Below are 25947 nucleotides of genomic sequence, written 5' to 3' on the forward strand. Positions count from 1 at the left end.
GGTGAGAGGAGAGCAGATTCCACACAGCAAATACCTAAGGATCAAGAGCCTTTTTTTTTTTTTTGAGACAAAAGTCAGATTCTGTCGATTCAATCTTCCAAAAATAAGATCATAGTCTCTCCATCTTTGCCATCTCTGAGCAGCACCTAAGCAGCAGATAAGCTTACTTAGAATTTCTGTATTATATTATTGTAACAGTCTCTCAATTCTTATCTCCAGTCTCGACTCCATTAAAAGGCATCTTCCACACAGCTGTTATGCTGAAACAAATCTCATCAGATTATTTCCCTGGTTAAAACCCTTCTATGAATCTCTTTATCTTCAGGATAAAGTCCAAATCCCTGAACTGTACAAGCCTCTGTACAAAATCGGTCAGCGCCTACCTTCCCAGTTTCATGACTTAACATTCATTCTTGTTTAATAATAACAACTAACATTTATAAAACATGTACCATATGTACCACATGCCAGGGCTGTCCTAAATACTTTTTTGTTGTGGTAGAACATACAAAACATAAAATTTACGATGTTAACCATTTTTAAGTGTAAAGTTCTGTGGCTTTAAGTACATTTACATTGTTGTGCAACCATCACCACCTGAAACTCTATAGCCATTAAATATTAATCCCCCGTCCCCTGCGCTCCCCAGGCCCTGGCAAGCACCATTCTACTTTCTGACTCTTCTAGGTACCTCATATAAGTGGAATCATTCAATATTTGTCCTTTTGTAACTGGCGTATTTCACTCAGCATAACGTCTTCAAGATTCATCCATTATTACGTGTGTCAGAATTTCCTTCCTTTTTAGAAGTAAGCTGAATAGCGTTCTGTTGTATGTATATACCACATTTTGTTTATCCATTCATCTGTCAGTGGACACCTGGGTTGCTTCTACGTTTTGGCTATTGTAAATGATGCTGCCATTAACATTAATATACATAGGTTAATGTACAAATATCTGTGTAACTCCCTGCTTTCAATTCTTGTGCATGTATACCCAGAAGTGGAATTGCTGGGCCATATGGTAACTGTTTAATTTTTTTGAGGAATAATATCACCTTCCACAGCAGCTGTATAATTGTACGTTCCCATTAGCAATGTCAAAGGGCTCTGTGACAGTTAATTTTATATGTTGACCTGACTGGCCATGGGGTACCCAGATTAAACATTATTTCTAGGTGTGTCTGTGAAGGTGTTTCTGGCTGAGATTAGCATTTGAATCAGTGGACTTGGCAAAGCAGACTGCCCTCCCCAATGTGAGTGGGCAACATCCAGTCTGTTGAGGGCCTGGAGGAGGAAGGAGATTGGAGTAAGAAGGAATTCACCACTTTTTTCCGTCTCACTAACTGAGCTGGGACATCTCATCTCTCTGGCCCTTGGACTGGGATTTACACCACAGGCTCCCCTGGTTCTCAGGCCTTCAGACTCAGACTGAATCACACCACTGCCTTTTCAGATACAAACACCCCTGGTTCACATTATCATTCTGGAGGAAGCCATGTTAACAGCCTGAGCACTTTCATTTTAGGGACTATTCATAAAGATCCACTCTCCTGAGTCTTAAGCCAAGCCTAGCAATAACAGGCTCACGTGTTCACGTTCAGGAAGAAAGTAAAGTCAGACTTGAAGGAATATTCTGCCATTCCCCCCCGCCCCGCCTCCCCATTCCAACTTTGGGTCTGATTTAATACACTTACGAAGTAATTCTGGTAGAATTTGGCTGAGGACTACAATCACAATATAGTCCCTACATAAACACTCCCATTATTTTTTCCAAGATAGGTATAATTATTTTATATATATGGATTACATCTTCTGGTGTTCAAGTCAATGTAAAACTAAATTAAAGAATGGGACTAGTCAGATTTTTTTTTAGGCATTGTTTAATTCTTAAAATAGAAAGTAAATAGGTTTATAAGAAATCTTTCAAATAAATATCACAATTAAAAAAAATAATACCTTTGTCTAGAGTTTCTGACAAAGTATTGAGCATATGTTATAGAGAGTTTTTAAGGATTTTTTTTAATTTTTAAAATTAAAATTAAAGTGAAACTATACATACACACTTATAGCATAACAACATTCTTATAAGTCAGGTGCTTGAATGTAAAGCTTTCAGGAAAGCACATATTAGGTGTTGAATAATTTGAAGACGTGGCTTCTTTGATCATTAGTGAAAGAATAGTTTAGAAAGCTGAAACAAAAACAGGATGTTACATAGATTGTTGCTTCTTTTCCAAACACTTCTCAATATCATCAAGCACTTGAACGGCAGCCTTTGGAATTCGAGTCCCAGGACCAAATACGTTGGAAACACCAACTTTAAACAGAAATTCATAATCCTGTTGAAAGAATTTAATTAGTAGAACAGACAATATTTCTAATTTCAAGAAAATGAAACAAAAGGACAATGAATGCTGTCCTTTCTTCTTTATCCCCAATGCCCCAAACTTTCTCATCCGGTACACTCTTGGCATTTGGGGCTGAAAACTTCTTCCTTGATTGGAACTGCCACTAGCACCACCGTTAGTACTCCAAAACATTAAAAGAACAAAAGACATCCTGCCCATTTTCCAAACACCCCAGCATGTTGTTTGTGGTGGGAAGCTGTATGGTCCACCAACTGAGAACTTCTGAGCCCTAAACCATAATTTTCTCTCACCTAAATTTTTACTACTTGCCATTATTTGTGTTAAATTTAGCAACACATTATAGCTTTAAATTTACAAGGCTATTTATTTCCTCCAAGGTAATTTTGTCTACAGCTAGTGAATGGTGTAGTACTTTGAATTCGGCTTCGTGATGGAACTAGGTTTTCTAGAAATGAAAATTAACTCATTTAAAAAAATTCTCTGTTGTTGCTGCTGCTATTTGTTAGTTTTACACAAAGTTTGAGTGAAAAGATTCCCAGGGCACAAATACTGCTCCAGGCTTTGGGTTGTTTTAATATCAGAATATTTGTATTAGGACGTGCTTTAAAGCCCTGATCCTCACCCACTAGGATGATCATACATCCAGGACATTCTGGTTTGTGCTTATTGCTGCAACAGCTTTTTTGGTTTTTTTCCCATAAGTCTTTTTTTTTAATTATTGAGGTATAATTGACACATAATATTAGTTTCAGGTATACAACTTAATGATTCAATATGTGTATATACTGCAAGATGATCACCACAGTAGGTCTAGTTAACATGTCACCCTAGTTACACAATTTTTTGTGTGTGCACTTGTGAGTTTTGTGTGTGCACTTGTGAGTGCAACTTGTGAGTTGTGAGTTTAAGATTTATACTTAAAACTCTGTAACACACTGAGCTCTTGGTAACTCTCTTAGTTACTTAGTACTATGTCCTTAGTCCTTAGTCTCTAAGGTACTACTTACTTACTTACTTACATACTACTCTCTTAGTAACTTTCAAATATGCAGTACGGTACTATTAACTATGGTCACCATGCTGTACACATATTCCTAGGACTTATTTATTTTATAATTGACAGTTTGTACCTTTTGCCCCCTTCACCCATTTCACCCACCCTCTACCACTGCCTCTGGCAAACCATCAATCTGTTCTTCTCCATATAAGTAAGATCATGTGGTATTTGTTGTTTCTCTGTCTGACTTATTTCACTTAGCATAATGCCCTCATGATCCACCCATGTGGTCGTATATGGCAAGATTTCATTTTTTTTTATGGCTGAATAATATTCCTCTGCGTGTGTGTGTGTGTGTGTGTGTGTGTGTGTGTATCACATTTTCTTTATCCATTCATCCACTGATGGATGCTTAGGTTATTTCCATGTCTTGGTTATTGTAAATAATGCTGCTATGAACATGGGGGTGCATATATCTTTCAAGTCACTGTTTTTGTTTTCTTCAGATAAATATCCAGTATTGGAATTGCTGGATCATATGTACTCCTATTCTTAACTTTTTGAAAAGTCTCTATATTGTTTTCCATACTGGCTGCACCAATTTACATTCCTACCAACAGAGCACAAGGATTCCCTTTTCTACACATCCTTGACCACGCTTGTTATTTCTTATCTTCTTGATGATAGCCATTCTAATAGATATGAGGTGATATCGCATGGTTTTGATTTGCACTTCCTTGATAATTAATGATGTTGAGCATCTTTTCATGTACCTGTCGACATCTGTTTATTTAGATCCTCTGTCCATTTTTTAATTGGATTATTTTTGCAGCATCCTTTTTAGTAGTACTCATTTTCATTCTTAAAAGTGATCACACTGGATGATTAATTACATGGTCATGCTAATTATCCCCCAGCTACTTCTTTTCTATCTCTATTATTTCCTTATAATATTCTTGTAATACCGTAATTCTGCAATGGCACTTAACATGTGTTATCGCTATAAGCTCCACGATGGCAATGGCTCAATCATTTTGATTAACCGCCATATATTAGTGCTTTCTAATCTAAAATCTAAGAGACTTTCAGTTGAATAATAGCAACATTTTATATATTTACTGGAAACAAATAATGAGAAAAATGCATGGGTGTTAACTGATACATAATTATATTATAAAGGATACCCATGTTAACACACAAGTGTGTCATTATAGAATATGATCCTTAGTCTTTAAACTCATGGGGAAAAAAGTATGGCAAACACCTACAGATATTCTAGGTAATTTAAATATCCAGAGACTTATACAAAATATATTTCTTGAAAATGTCAGCTCACTTATATAACAGGCCTGCATTTCTTCTCAATTCATATGTCAATGCCAGTATTTTGTGCTGCCTAATTATTTTGGTTCTTAAATTTTAATGTCATGCCCAAGAGCTCAGGGATTATAGACTCTAAAACTGCAATACAGATAGAAGTGTTCCACAGACAGACAGCAGTAAAGACTAAAAGCCCTTTATATTCCCAAGTAGTAAACTATATTTATGAAGATAAGAGCAAATGTGCTAACAAAAGCAGTTTTGTGTTGACTGTAACACATTAAGTATTGTGTTGTTAGAGAGAATAAGTAATACATAGCTTGGTCACCAGCCCCACATTGTCACCAATCTCACAACCTCATACATATGTGTATTTTCTCATTTCCTAAGTAGTGTATTCATTATTTTATATTCTGAGTTGTAATGGAGGGAAAACAATTGTAGACATGGGCACAAGGTCACATGTCATTGACAGATTCCTGCTATATAGTGGTGAGGCCTTTATAGTATGTATGAACCATTTACTTAGGAACATTTTCATGTAAAGTTCTTGTAACTCAATACTTTTTCCATTCTTAGTAAAAGAAGAAAATTTGATATAATTAAAAATTAAATTGGAAATAGACCCAATTTATATCTTAACTATTTTAACTTATCAGGAAGGTGTCCCTGCCCCCTTAATAAATTGACATTATTGTTACCTAGCATCCATTTCTCCTTTCCTAAGAGGATCTACCTTTTTGTTCAAGAATCCACCTCTGCCCCATTCAGCCAATAATTTTTAGGACAGGCTGACTCCATTTATGTCTGAATTAGTTATTTTTGGCTCTAAGAAAACTATTCCCCAATCAAATTAGCTTCATGAAAAAGGGCCTCTTACAGGACCAAGTAATTTATACAGTGCTGAGTGAAGGCAACATTTAGGGATGGGAACAGACAGGAAATGGACAAGGCAGTGACTCTAAAACAACAGAAGTGCTACCGACTGACTGACTAAAGGACTGGCTCCACTGCTAGGACAAGGGGTGCTCACTCTATCTCTAGGGAGGGGCTGATATAGTCACTGTGTGCTCACCATTTTTTGCTACTCCAGTTGTGAGATTTTATTACTTTTATCCTGTTCCTTCTCCGTCATTGCTTATTGAATATAAAGAAGATAGATCTCTATCTAGGTGACTAGTTTGTAGGGAGGCAACTCTCTCATACAAGCATTATATATTATTAAATCAAATTATGCATATTGAATTATAATATATTCTGAATAGAAAACAACATGGACCACTTTTATAGAATTTACTTAGTAAATGACCTAGGAAATAATCTGGCTCTAAATCTGCAACAAATTTTTAGAGAAAGTATATAGAAAATTAAAGGACTATGAATAAGCTACTCAGGTTTCCCATCATGGTACTAGAAAATGTAGGAGATGAACGATACCTGTGGTGGTATCACCCCCCCACACATGACGAGAATATCTGGCCGTCCAAGGGCGTTGAGCTCCTTGATGAGCTCAGGAACTAGGGTCTTATGCCCAGCAGCGAGTGTGCTCACACCCACAGCATGAACATCTGCATCCACAGCCTGCTGGGCCACTTCCCGGGGAGTCTGAACAATTCAAAAGTAAAGAGACAAATCATTATTTATTCCGAAAAGTGTTTCTAAAGTGTTATACTACTTCAATCAACATTCCAAGATTTTCCTCATTAAAAATCTTGAAGTGAATATAACTTCATATTTCATCATCAAATACCAACTCATCCAATTATTATAATAAACACCAGGGCTATATCTGCTTCTAGCACTACAAACTATCAATTAGATTTAAGTTACACCAAAATATAATTCCCCCCAAAATGTTCAAGATAAAGTAGGAATATAGGCAAAGTATATATTATCTCTTCATTATAATTTTTAAAAAATACATCTGTTGTCTTCACTATCAACATTTACTGAGAGGCAACATGGCATAGGATTTATAAAGAAGTAAAAGACTGAACATAAAATGCAACATGAAAAAGTGAGCCTTAGGTTTTAAAATAGAATGGGAAAGAACAAGATGGTGAACTAGGAAGCTCCAGGACCTCATTCTTCCATGGAAACACAGAATTAACAGTAATATATGGAGCAAAATAAGGTGAGAACTATAGAAACTAGTTAAGGGGCTACAGCACCCAGGAAAGTGCATAAACAAGAGAAAGGATGGTGCCAAGGAGGGCATGCCTCTCATTTATTAACTGATTTAACCATTGGGATATAGAAGCATAAAGGATGTTTTCAAACATTCTATTATGAATTGAATTACCAAAGATCATATCTGCTCTGTAATGAGTCCGTGACATTGCTTTGATACTGTACACATATATTTAAATCATTTCATATAAAAAGTACCTACAAGTTTCTTATTGTAAATGTAATGTAAATTAAGACAACTGGGAAGGATAAGGCCACCTGAGAAATCACTGCACAATTATAAGCACTAAAAATACTATCAAAATCTGTGAATTTTCTGAGTTGGCACGATTTTAAGGCTCATAATTTTAGTGCAGAATCAAAAGATTTTATACTCAGTAATGGATCTACATTCAAGAAGATCTCTAGGTAAGTCATACAACATATTGGTAAAACCTTGAATCTGTGAAAAATATTAACACACGAAATTAAAACCTTTAAAAGTGTGCATATTCCTGCTATTGATTTCTTAGAGGTAAGACAATTAATTTAAGCATGATTTGTTATTCATATCATCCATGCTACCAAAATTGATTAGATTAAAATTCCATTTAGGGACTTCCCTGGTGGCACAGTGGTTAAGAATCTGCCTGCCAATGGAGGGGACACGGGTTCGAGCCCTGATCCGGGAAGATCTCACATGCCAAGGAACAGCTAAGCCCGTACGCCACAACTACTGAGCTTGAGCTCTACAGCCCAAGATCCACAACTACTGAGCCCGCATGCCACAGCTACTGAAGCCCGCGCGCCTAGAGCCCGTGCTCTGCAACAAGAGAAGCCACTGCACTGAGAAGCTTGTGCACCGCAACGAAGAGTAGCCCCCGCTTGCTGCAACTAGAGAAAGCCTGCGTGCAGCAACGAAGACCCAAAGTAGCCATAAATAAATAAATAAATAAGTAAATATATATTTAAAAATTCCATTTAAACAATTCAGTTCCATGCCTTATGTTTATATAAATTAAACTGTATTTTAAATGATAAAATGTTGCAATTTTAAAAACATCAAATCTAATTTTAATTAAATCAGTCATCATAGAACTGTATGATTGTACCTTCAGCCACAGATAAGTTTTTTTTTTAATGATGTAGAATTATGGTTAACAAAGTTGGTGGTATTAAAAGACAAATTATATTTTTGCAGATGGTATATAATGGGGAAATGAACTTTTGGTTATTTGAGAAATTCCTTTAGATGCCAATGTTCCTTTAGACAACAATTTTTTAGAATTCTTTTATTTTATGAAAAATTATTTCCCAAAAGCTAACCACTAAATATTGAAAATGCATTATATTTGATCACTATTTAAAACAAACAAACTAAAGCAAAAGGACAGCAAAATGTAAGTAAAAAAGTAGAATGGGAAAGTATTCAACTTAGAGGAAGACTGAAAGCAATCTAAATACAGTGTATATACTATTTGTTTAATCTGAAACATATTTGAGATTCTTAACAAAACCCACCTTAAATGCCTAAGACTCTAAACACATTTACATATTTATCTACCAACACAGTTCAGGACATATCTCCAGAAGTCTGTGCTAACTCTTTATAGTAACAATTTCTTCTAGCCTCTCTAGAGTAATATTTTAAAATCCCAAATGGGAAAACTCTTATGGGAGACTATAAAGGCTGGGCCTCTTCAGGAAGATTTACTTCTTTCCTGGTGAAAATGCAATGAATACTCTTTTAGTCTTCATTCCAGTTGACCTATCCACAGTATGTAGCAATAGTACTTGAAATTCCTCCCAACAGTTTTCAATACCTGAAAAAGAGGACCAATATCCACATCAAAACCAAGATCAGCAAATCCTGTAGCAATAACTTTTGCTCCTCTGTCATGTCCATCTTGTCCCATTTTTGCCACAAGAAGACGAGGTCTACGACCTTCACATTCCATGAATTTCTGAACCCTAAGGAACATTTAAAAATACAACAGTTATATATTAATTGCCCAAAGGTAAGATATAAGACTCTAATTTATTTGCAGTAAATCTTTCAAGTTTATTTAAAACATCTAATCTGTTTACTCATATTTTGTTAATATCTCTGTTTCACATTAAGAACTCCATTAAAGCCTGAGTATGTTTACCATCTCCCCCCTTGGAAAAAAATTTGAAAGATGGCACAGACTGTAAGCCTGTAACACTGAGAACATCACAGTGAAGCAAGATAAGGAAATAACTTTACAACTTAAGACAGTCCCCAGAGTACAATATGCAGAAATAGTTAAATATAAACTAAAAAATGCCTTCAGAAGTATTTGTACATATACGTGACTCACTAGCTGTTTTGAACTGTCCATACCTCACTTACCCTTCACAAGTGTGAACTCCCCCAAGGTGACCTCAATGTGGTATCTTAATGTATAATCAAAATACTTGCTTGCTTAAATCAATAAATTTACACCTCAGATGAAAAAGCATGAAGAAACAAAGTTTTGTTAAAAGAAAAAAAAATGTTCCATTTCGATGACTTTCACCTTGGCTGTTTTGATATTTATTTCATATATGAGCAGTGACATAATATTTTTCATGGAAAATTTATTACAGTGGTTGAGAAAACTAATCATCAGGAAGCTACTACTCACACTTCAGAAGCATGATCAATTTATATTAATTCATATTTCCAAATCATGTTTGACAGTTATTTACTGTCAGCCCAGTGATGAGTGATTTTAATTTTTGCATAGATGGCAACCAAATATTTACTTTCAAATAGGAAAAGTAAGATTTTATAATTATTTGAGCAATTAAACAATGTAAATAAAACTTAAGAAAATATGAAAATGTACCATCATAAGGAGATTGAAATCTAAGTACCTGGAGGATATGAAGCAATATCAATGTTAGTTAAACAAACATTTGCTTGAAATGAGAAACTCCTAAAGGGGACTGTGGTGAAAGTTCAAGATATTATTTTAGTAAAGCTACAGATTAAGAGGAAAGTACAAGTCAAATATTTTCCAGCGGTATATGAAAAAATTAAGCCCACCGTAGATTCATGAGGATTGTGTTAACAGAAAAGATGACATTCTGGTTTAAGAAATCTCACATATTACCTCTTGATAGCATATGATATCTCTTTACTTTCTCCAAATTCCTGGCGATAGGCTCCACTCACCATACGATCACTAGCTTTATGCTCACCAAATACCTTTTTCATGGCATCTGTGATTTCTCCAACTGTACATCTAAAATATTAAATGGAAGTTCTGTTAACATCATTTGGGATAAAAATATTTAACTTAACATTCAATATAGTTAGACATATTTTCTTACCTAAGTCAAAAACAGGCTGTCAAAAATCTAAATCTGAATGCTTTCTACTGCATTCATGATAGGATCTTTCCTCAGAATACTTATGAAAAAAAATGATTCTGAATGCCTTTACTGAAAAATGACCGAATGACCTAAAAACTACTAATAGACAAACATCTAAAGGTTACTGAATAATTCACTGCTTAACAATACAAATGGGCAAAGACCAAAATTCCTACTGATATTTTTTGATAAAAAGTAAATCTTTTAGCATATTCCATTTGGTTTTTAATTCATTCAACACGTCTCGAGTGCCTAATATGGGCCAAGCACTCCTAAGTGCTAGAGATACAGTGATAAATAAGACCAAAAAAAAAGTACCCGCTCTTGCAGAATTTATCATCTAGTCAGGGAATACAGATAATGCACTAACAAACAAATTAATAAGATAATTTCATATGGTAATAAATACTATAAAGACACTAAAATAGGCAAAATGGAATGAGGTGTTTGGGAAAAATGTTTTAGGGATATTGAAGATATGAAGATACAGCTTCTGAACCAAGACCTAAATGATGAGAAAGAGACACGCAAGGGAACTTAAGAGGGAGAAGTGTTTGAAAAGGAAATGCTAAATGCAGAGGCTCTGAGAAGTAGGAAAACATGTTTTATGTTCTAAAAATAGAAAGAAGGACATTGGTACACAGCATAACAAAGGAAGTAGGATAAGACAAGGTCAGAGAGGTAGGCAAGGATCATATCCAGCAGTCTTGCAGGCCATGGTTAAGATTACGTTTTAATTTAAAAGGACTGGGAGACCACTGAAGGATTTTAAGCAGAGAAGTCATCTTATTTCTTTTAAGAAATTAAAACAAAAACAACAAAAAAAAGGAAATTAAAACTGAAAAACAAACAAAAAAACAACCGATATACTATTCACTCCATCCCTTAAGCACTTGAAACAACTTAAAAGTCCATTATATTAAGCAATAAACAAGAAAAGCAAAAATAATTTACTTTTTGACATTATTGTATATTGGGAGAAAAGTTTTTGTGTCACTTGCTTTTATGCATGTTCTGTAAGGCAAAGCACTGACTGCCTTTATGCTGGACTATCTTTTCAGAGATGTCTACATAGTACACAGCCTTGGAAGACAGAGATACCGTCCAGCTTGGACAAAGGGCAGGTGTGCTTACTGTCCAACTTAATAATATCTCCCTATCCTTGAAAGTACATCAAACTTCAACCTGCAAATCAGTGACACAGGTTTATTATAATAGCTCCGAATGTCCTGAGCCACAGGGAAATACATGAATATTAATACACTTCATTCAAAATGTATTAATGTTTTAAATGCACAGATGTTGAAGAAAAACAAGATTTTATTTTTTTTGGGTTTCCAATATTTTCTTTTAGGCTCACATGGTTTATAGAATCAGCCTTTTATTTAAGTACACCCTGAAAAACTAAACTGGTCAACTTTTAGGATTTGGAAATCTCCAAACTTACATATCCTTACCTTGCACGAGCTGCATCTACTGCAAGAGCGAGAATATTCCCATCTCCACTGGCAGCACATGCAGTCAGGGCAGTGAGACACTGCTCAGCCAAAGCTTGATCCCTGCTGGATTTGACCTTACAGAAAAGGGTAAGGAAAGGGACCATATATGTGATTAGAGAATAAAACAGAGATCAGATTATACTCTTATTTATATCATATGGAAATTGTTCCATAATCCTAACTCTAAAAACAAAAGAAAAAAATAGAAGAGAATAATGTTTCCTAGCATTGATATTCATTACATTTATTCACTCCCTCAACATTTAAGGACTTCCTAAAATAATACTAAATTCTGCATAACACTGATAATTCAGAAACAAGCAGGGCAATAATAAATAATAGTGCTGACCCTCCCAAGTAGTACATGCTACTTAATAGATTACAACTTACGGAATATTTCAGTTATATTTTAAGTTTCCCTTAGCTAATTAATAGTCTATTGGTAATAATATGTATGTATATTGCTATTCTACTTAAAAATAATCCCGAGAGAAAAAGAGAGACAGAGACAATGAGAAATACTGCAAAAGAGAGAGAAAGACAATGAAAAGTGTAGTCAAAAACATTCTCCCTTGGGTCTTAGCTCTACTCTGCTCTGCCAACAACCTGCCTAAACAAAGTTACCTAAAATCCAATTTTTTATAAGTTTTCACCACCTGTAAAAAAGTCTAAAATATGATACTGCCTAAGATGCCACTAAAATTATATCATATCTATTAGCAGAGGTGGGTTAGAAAATTTATATTAAAGGCAAGGAGGAACCCAAATCCATTATCATTATTGAATTTCTCACTCTTACCCCAAATAAGGTAGATCATCATTTATGGTAAGTGGATGCCCTCAAGCTGTGCGTTTAAGAGAGTTTAAGTACAAGAGAGGAAAAAAGCAGTTTTCCAAATATAATAAATATTGAGACTTTTGTGACCACTGGAAATATAATGGTACATCCTAAATAGGACCCTTTAAAAAATGACAAAAATGTGGGAGAGGAGTCATTATCTCCTGAATGAGGGTAAAAAAGGAAATAATATCATTAAACATCTGTCATTAACTCTAATAGAAAAAACAAATGGAAGTTGAAAGTTATACATACAGTCTAACTGGACAAAGTCTACTGGATTCTTAAAGAACATGTGAACTGAGGGGAAAAAGGTCCTATCTTAAACAATCATAGGGAAAGTTAACAGAGAAAACCATTAAGGAATTTCAACTTTCCTGCCTTAGAAATAGCAGTAATTACTAAAGCCAGAGATTAAGAGACCAAAGTAGCTTCATACAATAGAAATATATAGGTTACAGCAGTAAGAATTAATATGTTTTATCTACTTTAGTATTTTATATACTTTGGTTCATCTCAGTGAGAAACTGGAAATTAAAACAGTTCTCTAGTTTCAATCTAAATATCTTTCATTCTAAACTGTATCTTACTAAAGCACTATTCAAATATATTTGAATTTTTTTTTAATTGAAAGCAAATGATTCTTTCATAGTAGTATCAGGAACATGGAAATTAATTACCGTGAGAAGACCTGGGTTCAAATATGGACTCTGAACTTAATTTTGTTTTTAGCTTTGAGTGAGTTATATAATCATCTAAGCCTTACTTCAAATGTGTAAATTATAGAAGGCATTATTATTATGGTGTGGTTTTTAATAAGAATACATAAGTTTCACAGAGGCAGATATCATGATTAAAAACATGAGTGTTTGGTGTCAACAGACTTAGAGATTTGAGTCTTGGATGCTTAATTATTTATCCTGGGCAAGTTTCTCCATCTCCCTTTAGTTTCCTTACCTTTAAAATGCTGGGAAATAATACACACTTCATATGGTGGTTCTAACAATGCAGCAGGACAGCATGAGGGCTTGGACAGTGCCCAGCACACAGAAAACGCTCAAAATATGATAGCTGTTATTACCTTCTTAAGTTTTTCAATCTGCTTGTTACGCACTGAAGTATTATCAATTGCCAGAACATCCACAGATTCTTCTTTTTCCAACTGGTACTTATTTACTCCAACAATTACTTCAGAACCTGTTAATCTCCCAGAGGAAAATAATATGTAGATTCTATTCACAAATAACTGTCTAACAGTAATGCTCTAATCAGCACACATATTTTCCTTATAAGTTTGATATTTTTAAGTAGCATTCTTACTCTTAATGAAATTTCAATATAGATCAGTGAATACCAATATGGAATGGGGATAGGAGGGGAAAAGACAGGTATATATCAGAATCTCTGTAAGGGAGGGCTTTGATTATTCACCCAAACTATATGCTTTCCCAGAGTTTCTGATAAACTCTCTTCTAACACTACAAAATTAAAACTCTAGTAGCAGCTACCAACTAAGATTTATAAGGTAGAAGACAAACATGCAATGGCTTTTCTAATATTTTCTTGAATCCTCTTACAGCCAATCACTTTTAAACAAAAAATACCTTTAAAATCTATAAGTGATAAACCAGAATTACAAATTATACTTCCTTAACACTATAAATATATCTTGCCTCAAACTACCAGATTATTACTCTAGCTAAAGACATCCCGCCAAGAAAAGACGTATATCCTACCTCAGGATATACGTCTTTTCTTATTTTCTTCATAAAACTTACCATAATCCGTAATTATTTTGTCTATTTATTTGTTTACTTGTTCATTTTCTCTCTCTCTCTTACCAAAATGTAAGCTCTATGGGTGTAGAGACCATGTCTGTCTCATTCACAGTTGTATGCCCAGACATAGCAGTGTCTCAAATACTAAAGACTAAAAAAGTATTGGCTGACTGAATGAATAAATAAATGAATAGTCCAATGCAGAGCACAATGACCAATAATAATGTCATCTTCAAAATGGTGGAGATATCTACCCACATATATACACATAATAAGTGGGCAAACCTCCACACATACTTTGTACATATGTTTGCTTATGTGCATCCAGGCATGCAAAAATACAAACACAGAGATAGATACATATAGATTCATGAGAAACATTTTATCCAAGTTTCATTTTTCTATAATTTTTGTTTTACTAACTTTATACGTTATCTTCAAACAGAAATTAATATTTCTTTTCTTTTTTAATAGAATTTACATCATTTTATTTATTTATTTTTGGCTGTGTTGGGTCTTCGTTTCTGCGCGAGGGCTTTCTCTAGTTGCGGCAAGCGGGGGCCACTCCTTATCGCGGTGTGTGGGCCTCTCACTGTTGCAGCCTCTCCCGCCACGGAGCACAAGCTCCAGATGCACAGGCTCAGCAGCTGTGGCTCACAGGCCCAGTTGCTCCGCGGCATGTGGGATCCTCCCAGACCAGGGTTCAAACCCGCGTCCCCTGCACTGGCAGGCAGACTCTCAATCACTGCACCACCAGGGAAGCCCCAATATTTCTTTTTAAATACTGGATTTCACATATAAACTCTTCTACTTTATCTTACCAGAATCTATTCTAGCTTGCCTTCGGGCAGCACATTCTTCGATTCGAAGTTTAGGTATTCCCTCTGCTACAGCTTTGGCCATTCCACCCATCTCTTCAATTTCATTAATGAGCTAACAAGGAAAAACAGATTAATAAAACTAGAAGAGAAGATGAAAATATTTTAATAAACAATACAAATGTGTTATGTTATATAATTACTAATGTTAATAAAATTATAAACTATTTTAGTGGTAAATTTAATGTTTCATAAGAAAAGAATTAACAATAGAGCATTAATTAGAAATTCTGCAGAGTTAATAATGCTGTATTATATATTTGAAAGTTGCTAAGAGATAGATCTTAAAAGTTCTCATCACAAGAAAAAATATCTGTAACTGTGTGTAGTAATGGATGTTAACTAAACTTATTCTGATAATCCTTTCACAATATATACATATATTAAATCCTTACATTGTACACAAACTAATACAATGTTAATATGCCAATTATATCAATAAGAAAAAAAGACATTCTGTGCTTAAAATTATTTAAAAAGACAACAGATAAACTAACAAGTATATTTTGGAAAACACAAAAATCTCTCGCTCAAGTCTTAGAAGCCAACTAAAGATAACACTAATTCTGTAATTTTTAATTACATAAATAAAGTTTTCATGGTTACATAAATACTCTAAAAAGTATATTTCAAAATGTCATTTTATTTTTTGATTTGAGCAGCAGAGTAATGATATAACTCTAGCATTACTGACATCAAGAAATACCTAAATCTTCAATCACAGCCTCATATATAGATAAGACAGTGGAAAATGGATGGTGGAATGGAAAAACGATTTCGTAGATAGGAGCAAGGTCAAATTGGCTTTCTGCTGATGGATTCAAGAAAGAAGAACCTGTACTGGATTCAACAGAAGCCAAGAATCTTCTAGGAAGCTAAAAAAGAAGGGGACTACTTGAGAATTTGCAACTACCTCTCTCCCTTTCTGTCAGGAAAACCAAAATTTACTGAACTAGAGAAGCAATGGACTATGAAACATCAAGTACAGGGAGAGGCAAGGATAAGACGTCTTACTGAAACAAAAACCTACATTCTGAATGATAAGATTGCAAACAAAAAGGCACACAGAGGAAACAGTGACAATACAGGATATAAAAGAAAACTTCAAAAAATATAATGATCCTCAGAAAAAGAAGAAGAGATTCTGTAATAATGAAACAACTAGTATGAATGCAAGAGGAAAAATTAGAAAACAAAAATGAGCTCTCAGAAATTAAAAATACGATATATAAATTTTAAAGTATTTAAGTAGAAAGATAAAGGTGATGACTCTCCAAAAAACCAGAACAAAAACTCAAAGATGCATTATAGAACAGATAAAAATGTCAGAAATCATTTAAGGAGGTCCTTACCTGATAACCATAAGTTCTAAAAAGAGAAACCAAAGGAAAATGAGTGGAGAGAAATTATCAAAGAAATAATACATGACAAATTTCCCAGAGCTATGAGAACATGAAAAAGGGGCCAGGTGAAAAATGTCCACCAAAGGGGACAGTGCAGGAAAAAATACACACACCAAGGTACATCGACACAAAAATAAAGAAGAGATCCTGAAACTTTCAGAAAGAGACATCGTGAGTGAGAATAGCATCAGATTTCTGAACAGAAATATTGAAAGCTAGAATAAAAAGTAGGTGAATGCTTACAAATTTGCTTACAAACTCCCAAATGAAAAATTTCAAAACCAGACTATCAATTAAATATGAAAGTAGAATAAAGATATTTTCAAACATCCAAAGTTTCAACTAATTCATCTCCCATGTACCATTTTTAGGAGGTGCCCATAAGACGTGCTTCAAAATAACAAGGGATAATCAACAAAGAGACAGGATTCAGGACACAGATTCAACATAGCAGAGGTGAAAAGGATTCTGACAATAATGACAAAGGGAAGGTCAAGAACAACAACGGTCTAGAGAGAAACCAGTCTAATCAAATGAGAATATAGAGGACTTCAGGAAGGATTTACACTGAGATATAATTATATTGGTAATATGGGACAAAGGAAAGAAGGGACAAGATCCAGCTAAAATACAAAGCTACCATACTAGCAAAGCAGTAGATAAGGTCTAAAATTGATTGAATTAGAACAAACAGTATATACATGTAATTTTAAAACATGAAGATAAAAACAAACAAAAAGACGTAGCTGACTCAAGGAAGCAGGAAAACAAGCAAGTGGAGGAGAAAGAACTGCTTTTTTGTTATAGTCTTTTAACATTAGTTGTCTTTTTAACTCTTTGAAATAAAATACTTTAATATAAATACAAATGTATTTTTAAATTAAGTTTCAGTTTTAAATACTATAAAGTCAAATCTAAAATTCCCTTTTCTCTGAAACACTTTATAAATCTTGATATAAATCTATAAATGATTTGATTTATAAATCAAAAATCTATAAATCTTTATAAATATGTAAATCTTATAAACAAAGTTTCAAAGAGGAGAAACTGACCTTCAAGGCAGCATCATAAACATCATTTGTGAGAGATTCCATCATATATGAACCTCCCCAAGGATCAGCCACTTTAGGAATCCCAGATTCTTCTTGAATAATGATTTGCGTGTTCCTGGCAATTCGAGCACTTTTCACAGTTGGCAAACCCAGGGCTTCATCAAAAGAATTTGTGTGCAAAGATTGAGTCCCTCCAAACACTGCTGCCATTGCTTCTACTGTGGTACGAATGATGTTATTGTAAGGATCCTAAAACATTTAGCAAAAGGCAAAAAATCAAAACAAAACAAGGCAACAACTGATATATACTGCAGCCATAAAAGATGACAATGATTAAGCAGTGGCTGATGCATACTTTCTTTGCCAAAGTCTGTATTAGTCTTCAGAATATCTAATAAATTTAGACAAATAAGTAAACAAACCAGATTTAGGATTAAGAGCCAAAGGATCTAGTCTGCTTAGGCACTAAAACATTGCCTCTGAAATATAAGTATTTGTTGTGCTTATTTTTGTATTGCCTAAATAGTCTTCTATAAGTGCTTCATGAATGTATACTTTGTCTACTTAGATTATTAACATACTTCATTTCATAGTTCACTATCTCCTAATTATTGTATACCTTGAAGTATCTACCTTAATGAGGTGCACAAAACTGACAATGATTTATTAATAAATGATTAATAAAACAGATGAACAATGGACTATAAGACAAGAAATATGACTTCTAGTTCATTCTGTTCCTAACTGTGATTTGGACAAGTCATTGGACCTTTCTGAACTTTAGCTTCCTTAGCTGTAAAAATGAGGAGGCTAAGTGAAAAACAATTACTAAAGTTCTTTCCAACTCTGAAATCTATTTTTCTCCATTTATAAGTACCTGAAATCATATTTAATATGGAGACTACTAGTTTTTGTTTTAAATTTATAAAAGCAATGTAACTTTAAAGTTATAAATTATTTTAATGTATCAAAATAATTTAATATGTAAAGAAAATGCATGTTAAAAAAGATCACCACCGCATAAATTTAAATAGATTACTCAAGTGATAATAGTTTTTAAATTGTTTGTTTGCATGCATGCTTATTTAAACACAACTATAATAAAAAAATTTGTATGTATAAAATCAAATTTTAATGAGGAAATTTTGTGTTAAGAATTTTAACCATTAAAATTATTTAAGACAATATTACTTAAATTATAATTTGTACTTCTTCCTCATCATCACATTTTTTTACTTTTAAAAAAGTAAAATACACAGCCCTGCATGTAAGCTAAGATTTAAATGATCTTATATTGTTAACCAATAGAGGGGGCCAATTTTATTTATTTATTATAATTTGTGTAAAAACAAATATAAGTATGCACTACGCTTCAGAATAATTATGATTTTCAAATATTAGCAGATAAGTTCTTAAATCTGTTTCTTGACTATGCCAAGCTGCTTAGAAGAAAATATATGACTACTAAAATTCTACACTTTAAATGTTATACATACTTGCTCAGTAAGTGACCATCCTGAGGTCTGACAATGTGCTCTTAGAAGAAGAGATTTAGAGTTTTTAGGCTTAAACATTTTCTCTATTAAGTGAGCCCAGAGTCTTCTCCCAGCTCTCATTTTTGCTATTTCCATATAAAAGTTCATCCCAATTCCCCAGAAGAAAGACAACCTAAAATAGTAAAGTCCAGAATTTGATTATGAAATGGAAATTAATTGTATCACATACACACAAAAAGCTCAGATTTTAATTTCAAGCTACTTAGTTTGAATTAAAATCAAAGCATATGTACTTCAGTAACCTTAAACCTGTAATAACAGATGACTTCTGTATTTTAAAATGGAAATATTAAAAGAACAAAAGCAAATCTGTCTTGAAAACCATATTTACATTTTAATATTATTTGTCAAATGTGCCGATTAATTGTGTTCTCTGAACAGCAGAGGCCAAAATTCCTCTAATTTACCAAGAAGTACAGTAAAATTTAATTCTGAATTTTAATTATAAACAGTATTGGCTTATTCCCTCTTTATCACTCAGATAAAACATAAAAAAAATCTGGTATGTTTATATATACAAATTCATTTTTATCAAAATATTTTGCAGGCTTCCCTGGTGGCGCAGTGGTTCAGAGTCCGCCTGTCAATGCAGGGGACACGGGTTCATGCCCCGTTTTGGGAAGATCCCACATGCTGTGGAGCGGCTAGGCCCGTGAGCCATGGCCACTGTCCAGAGCCTGTGCTCCGCAACGGGAGAGGCCACAACAGTGAGAGGCCCGCGTACCGCAAAAAAAAAAAAAAAATATATATATATATATATATTTTTTTTTTTTTTTTTTGCTATACACTCATAAAATGGTCCTGTGAACTTTCTTAATGTTGAGGCAATATTTGAGTTTAATTTACTCACCTTGGTGCAAATTCATCAATTGTCAGGCCAGCTTGGAGTCCAGTTCTACAGTACTCCAACCCATCTGCTACAGTATAGGCCAGTTCCAGAATGGCATCAGCTCCTGCTTCCTGCATATGGTATCCACTAATTGAAATTGAATTAAATTTTGGCATGTGCTATATAAAATAAAAAAATACAACTGTAAATAAAAATATAAGAAAGGTTCTATTAAATCTATCTTCTAAAAGACAATATTATTTTAAAATGATATTCGATTCAGATATACTAATTAGTTCATAATATTAACTGAAAGTATGTAATGTTTAGTTACATTCAATTCACTTTCCAATTAAAATGGCTGATCCAATGAACTACTGTAAGGACTGTACCTGTTTATTTTTCTAGTGAAAAAGAATCACCAACCATCATTTAGCACCGAAAGTTAAACTCTGAAATTAGCTGGCTGAGGTTAGGAATGTAACCTTTGGCCCAAGAACTGAATGATGACATCTTTAATTCCAAACTCATGACTTCGACCTCATAAGAGGTCCTAAGACCTCAAACCTTTGGGAGAATCTGCTGAAGATGTATAAATTTAATTATTATTAACTAGTTATTAATTATCTTATTTGAATGAACTCATTGAATATGAATAAGTACACAGTGGGTAAAAAAAGAAAATGGTTCAGTGCTAGTACTATATATCAAAACAGGAAAAAATGCATGGCTTAAAAATCAAAGATTTCAGTTTGATTTACTGTGACATTTAATGCTAAGGATAATTCAGACAGGTTCCTTCTACCACAACCACTAATCCACTATCCCCCTAAAATGTCACATTAGGTGGGGTACATATCACACAGAACCTGCAGAACCAAAAAACCATTATCCTTCCAAGAATTAACCAAAGATAAAATAATAAAAACTAAATCAGACACTCATTACAGTTGGTTCAGAACATGGACTCAAGTCAGAGTGCTCAAATTCTAGTCATGTCACTTAACTAGCCAGAAGACTATAGGCAAGTTTCTCACCTTGTTATCTCTTGGTTTCCTAACCTATAAAATAGAGATAATAACTCTACCTTCCTCATGGAATTGTTGTAGGATTAAAAGAAACGATTCATCTAAACAACTTAGTACAGTATTATGCCCGTACACAGTAAGTAATCATAAAAAGTTAGCTGTTGCTAGTGTATGGTATAGATTATCTGTATTTTACATTTGCAAATATTTTATTTATAACTAACCAAGAGTTCTTGAAAAATGTTCATCACAAAAGCAATAAGGGGATTGAATTACATGGAATTGAGAGACTACTTGAATATATTTGGAGTTACAAATGAGAAGGAAACAAACATGTGCTTCTCTACTGAGAGGAGTTTAATAGTAGAATTTTTTTTAAGAATAGTAGAAACACTGGGAACATTGGAATATTATTCAGCCTTTAAAAGGAAGTAAATTCTGGGCCTCCCTGGTGGTGTAGTGGTTAAGAATCCGCCTGCCAATGCAGGGGACACAGGTTCAAGCCCTGGTCCGGGAAGATCCCACTTGCTGCGGAGCAACTAAAGCCCGTGAACCACAACTACCAAGCCTGCACTCTAGAGCCCACAAGCCACAACTACTGAAGCCTGTGTGCCTAGAGCCCGTGCTCAGCAACAAGAGAAGCCACTGCAATGAGAAGTCCGTGCACCCCAACAAAGAGTAGCCCCCGCTCACCGCAACTAGAGAAAGCCCGCGTACAGCAACGAAGACCCAACGCAGCCAAAAATAAATAAATTAAATAAATTTTTTTAAAAAAGGAAGTAAATTCTGAAACAGGCTATAATATGGATGAAACAAGGGCATTACGCTAAGTGAAATAAGCCAGACACAAAAAGACAAATACTGTATGATTCCACTTATATGAGGTACTTAGAGTAGTCATATTCATAGAATCACAAGGTAGAATGGTGGTTGCCAGAGGCTGAAGGAAGGGGAGAATGGAAAGTTATTATTTAATAGGTACAGAGTTTCAGTTTTGCAAGATGTAAAGAATTCCGGAGATGGATGGTGGCGATGGCTGCACAACAATGTGAATGTACTTAAAGCCACTGAACTGTACACTTGGAAATGATTAAGATGGTAATTTTTATGCTATGTGTATTTTGTCACAATTAAATATTTTTTAGAGGAACAACATAAAAGTTTAGTTACTTCAAATAACATACTTGATCAATATCTGAAACTGGCACTTTTATCACTTATATGAAAGATTATATAAAGCAATTTTGAACTTGCAGATGACATTAGTGTTTCACAAGGTTAAATGCCCAAGTACGTAACAGCAGACTGGTACTATCCACTCCAATAGCCATCCTCTACTCTCCTCTTGTACCTGAACCATACATTCAGTGCCAAAGTGTTCTACATTTCCAATCTTACCTCTTTCTGTCAACTGAGATATAAGTGGAAGTTTGTTCCTTCTGGAAGTTCACCTTTAATCAGAGGGGCTAGGTCCCTCTCCCCACACAAACACAGCCGGCCCACCTACTTCCTTAATCATGAGCTGGCACACAAACAATAGAGAAGCCAAATGAAAGGAGGCTGGAATCCTCACGACTGCGGTGTTTCCATACAACCAAGACCTTGAGTCTACCTTCCGACTTTTTTCAGTTGAAACAGAATTGACTCCTATTTAAAGCTACTGCTATTTGTGTATGTGTGTGTGTCATATACTGCTCAAATCAATCCTCCTGTGAATGTGTTCTTGAAATTGAAAAAGGTGATAGGCATGTATTCTATACAATTCATGTGAGCAGATGGAATCTATGAAAAGCAATAAAATTGAAAAGTATAAAGTTTATCAAATGAGGAGAGCAGGCAATGCTAGCAAGAGTTCGGAGATAACAGCAATTACAAGAGGTAAAGAGATTAAAAAAAAGCTTTGATGATGGAGGAGAGATGTGCCCTTTGCTATGAAATAATGGTCTAATTTTAAGGTAGGTAAGAAGAGAGCATTGCCAGCAAAAAGTAAAGTGGGAATGATGGGGGGAAATATAAATGAATTACTCACAGGAAATGAAGAAGCTTTATGTTTCCCTGTAGAAGGATTGCTGCTAATATAGGAATACTATAAGAACCTTATTTGCTCACCAATCTTGGGAAAATGAACCTAGTTCAGGGGTGAAATATTAGGGATCTCACTGTGGTTGCAGATATAAGTGTTATCTTCTAATCCAGTTTTTTGCAGAAATAAAGCTAATATTTTGATCCCCATCTGTCTGACACCAGTGTCTATTCACAACTGGATCTGAACTTTGGAGAGAAATAAAAGAAGTGTAAATTATGAGCCCTCCCTGATTCTAACAAATATCAGAGAATAAAAATTTTAATAAAGAAAATACAGTAAATATCTACTGCCCAGATTCCCACAGGTAATGACAGACCATAAAACTAGTACATTAAAGACCAAAAAATAAAAACAATACACACACATAAACACAAAACCCACACCCTGACTCTATACTACAACTATTACTCTGACTCAATTACCAAATTCAAATTAGGCTATGGCATTTTATAAAAATTCCTACATTCAAAGAACTACAGCAAAATCTATAATAACCACAAAGGATACCTTTGCTGTATATTGGAAGATGTCAGCAATAATTTTCATGGATGGTTCTGGAGGAAAAATGTAAGTATTTCTGACCATAAACTCCTTTAGTATATCATTTTGGATTGTACCAGTAAGTTTCTCTTTAGGTACACCTTGTTCTTCCCCAGTTACTATAAAAGTTGCAAGAACTGGAATAACTGCTCCATTCATGGTCATGGAAACTGACATTTTTTCTAAAGGAATTCCATTGAAAAGAATTTTGGTATCTTCCACAGTGTCAATAGCAACTCCAGCCATTCCAACATCACCACGAACTCGAGGGTTGTCTGAATCATAACCACGATGAGTTGCCAGATCAAAAGCAACTGATAATCCCTGCTGACCGGCTAAATATATAAAGAAAAATAATGTAGGATTAGAGTCTGACATCAAAGTAAACTGATTTTCCTTAACACTACTTAGTGTTGATTCATCTCATCACATTATACTTTTATAATAAACATTTTTTATGCTCAAAACAAATAAAATACTTTATTTCCTACTAAAAGTCTGCTGTTTCCCATGTGCTAAAATGCACAAAGTGAATTCCAGACTTCACTATAGTAAAGGATAGATGGAACCAAACGTGCCATATATCTCATGTCCATCTAAAGATTTTATTATCTTAACGATTTTTAAAAATTTTTTTATTTATTTCTGGCTGTGTTGGGTCTTCGTTGCTGCCTGTGGGCTTTCTCTAGTTGCCGCGAGCAGGGGCTACTCTTCGTTGTGGTGCGCGGGCTTTTAATTGCGGTGGCTTCTCTTGCTGTGGAGCACAGGCTCTAGGCATATGGGCTTCAGTAGTTGTGGCATGCAGGCTCAGCAGTTGTGGCTCGCGGGCTCTAGAGCGCAGGTTCACTAGCTGTGGTGCACAGGCCTAGCTGTGCTCCGCGTGGTATGTGGGATCTTCCCAGACCTCCGTGTGGTATGTGGGATCTTCCCAGACCAGGGCTTGAACCCATGTCCCCTGCAATGGCAGGTGGATGCTTAACCACTGTGCTACCAGTGAAGCCCTATCTTAACAATTTTTGATAGAAATATATTTAAGATTCATGAAAAGATATGGCTGTTTGTATATAGTTAACATAATTTAGTATTTGTATGCTCACTTATTTTTGTTCTTGTCTTGACCTTTCAAATATTATGGGAAATAGAATTATGAAAACCATGCAAAAAACTAAAATTTGTACATGATCATTTGTTTATTCCTTTCTTGGGTCATCACTTAAACCACTTTCCCCTCCAATTCCTATCCTGATGGTTTTAAGTAAAAGCTTCTCAAAGGCAAAGCCAAGGTCTCTTTTCTTCATATAGCTTCACTTCACCTAATTCCTTTTACACAATGTGCATGTAAGTATTGTTTACTCTCAAGAATTTAGTACTTTATTCTGGGTCATCTATCTTTTTGACCGTGGAAGTTGAAAAACATTCATTTTTTTCAGAGTATAGCCTTAACTACAAAGTTATAAAGTGACTATTACCTTTATAGAGATTAACCAGCCTCCCTTCAAAAAAACTAAGATGAGGAAGTGTATGTTTGACCATAAATATTACGTCTCACTAAAATCTCACCCTTAATATTGTCCTTATAGAACTTATTGCTCTCTTCCACAGTACTAAAACCAGCATACTGGCGGATGGTCCAGGGCCTAAAGGTGTACATGGTGGGATATGGCCCTCGTGTGAATGGCTTTACTCCTGGAAGTTCTTCAGGTAAGTCCTTGGTATCCCTGCTGGAATACAGAGGCTTTATGGAGATCCCCTCTGGAGTATGCCATATTAGTTCTTCCGGGTTTTTGCCTTTCAGCTGCTTTTTAGCCAGGGCAGCCCATTCTGGGTGAAGGGGTTGTTGCTGATGCAGAAGTCGCTGCCATATAAGCCTGGAGCCTGATGACTCTTTCAGCTGCTTTAGGTGATGAGGTGAAAGCAAAAAAAGCCGACTCTTAGCCGTCAGCATGATGGAGCATGGAAAACACCCAACAGGAACAAGAACTGACCTAGAAAAAGAAACACAGTGAATATGTATTTATAAGACAGCAGCAAAATAGGAGCTTTTGGTGAAAAGGGAAAAGAGAAAGAAAGGGTATATCAGTATGATTTCATCTCTTCTCCTCTGCTGCCCCCTCCACCTGATATTTTATAACTCTGGTCCCTCTTTTCCACAACTGCTATCATTGTTCTAGTTCTAGTCCTCTCCCTCAAGAGACTCTTGGTTTTACTGACCAGTCTTACCC

General features: G+C 34.7%; 1 protein-coding gene across 1 annotated transcript; it reads right to left on the minus strand.

The window, feature by feature from the left end:
* Positions 1 to 2084: 2084 nt before the first annotated feature.
* Positions 2085 to 25703, minus strand: MMUT (methylmalonyl-CoA mutase). The gene is made up of 12 exons (XM_065884612.1): positions 25286 to 25703; positions 23693 to 24060; positions 20093 to 20250; positions 19183 to 19354; positions 17687 to 17935; positions 15175 to 15286; positions 13657 to 13772; positions 11696 to 11811; positions 9977 to 10108; positions 8681 to 8828; positions 6126 to 6293; positions 2085 to 2341 (listed from the first exon to the last, which is right to left on the minus strand). Exons 1-12 carry the CDS (start codon positions 25668 to 25670, stop codon positions 2213 to 2215), a joined length of 2253 nt encoding a protein of 750 aa, XP_065740684.1. The 5' UTR covers positions 25671 to 25703; the 3' UTR covers positions 2085 to 2212.
* Between the last annotated feature and the right edge of the window lie 244 nt (positions 25704 to 25947).

The sequence above is a fragment of the Phocoena phocoena genome, chromosome 10, assembly GCF_963924675.1.
Source record: "Phocoena phocoena chromosome 10, mPhoPho1.1, whole genome shotgun sequence".
Taxonomy (NCBI): Eukaryota; Metazoa; Chordata; class Mammalia; order Artiodactyla; family Phocoenidae; genus Phocoena; species Phocoena phocoena.

Bases quoted from the DNA above. Each gene is read 5' to 3' on its own strand.
- MMUT (XM_065884612.1), bottom strand. From the start codon at position 25,670: ATGCTGACGGCTAAGAGTCGGCTTTTTTTGCTTTCACCTCATCACCTA. The intron at 15,287-17,686 runs GTCAGTTTCTCC...TTTCCTTGTTAG, and splicing joins TTTATGATGCTGCCTTGAAG to CTCATTAATGAAATTGAAGA. The intron at 13,773-15,174 runs GTAAGATAAAGT...GGAGATTAACAG, and splicing joins GCAAGCTAGAATAGATTCTG to GTTCTGAAGTAATTGTTGGA.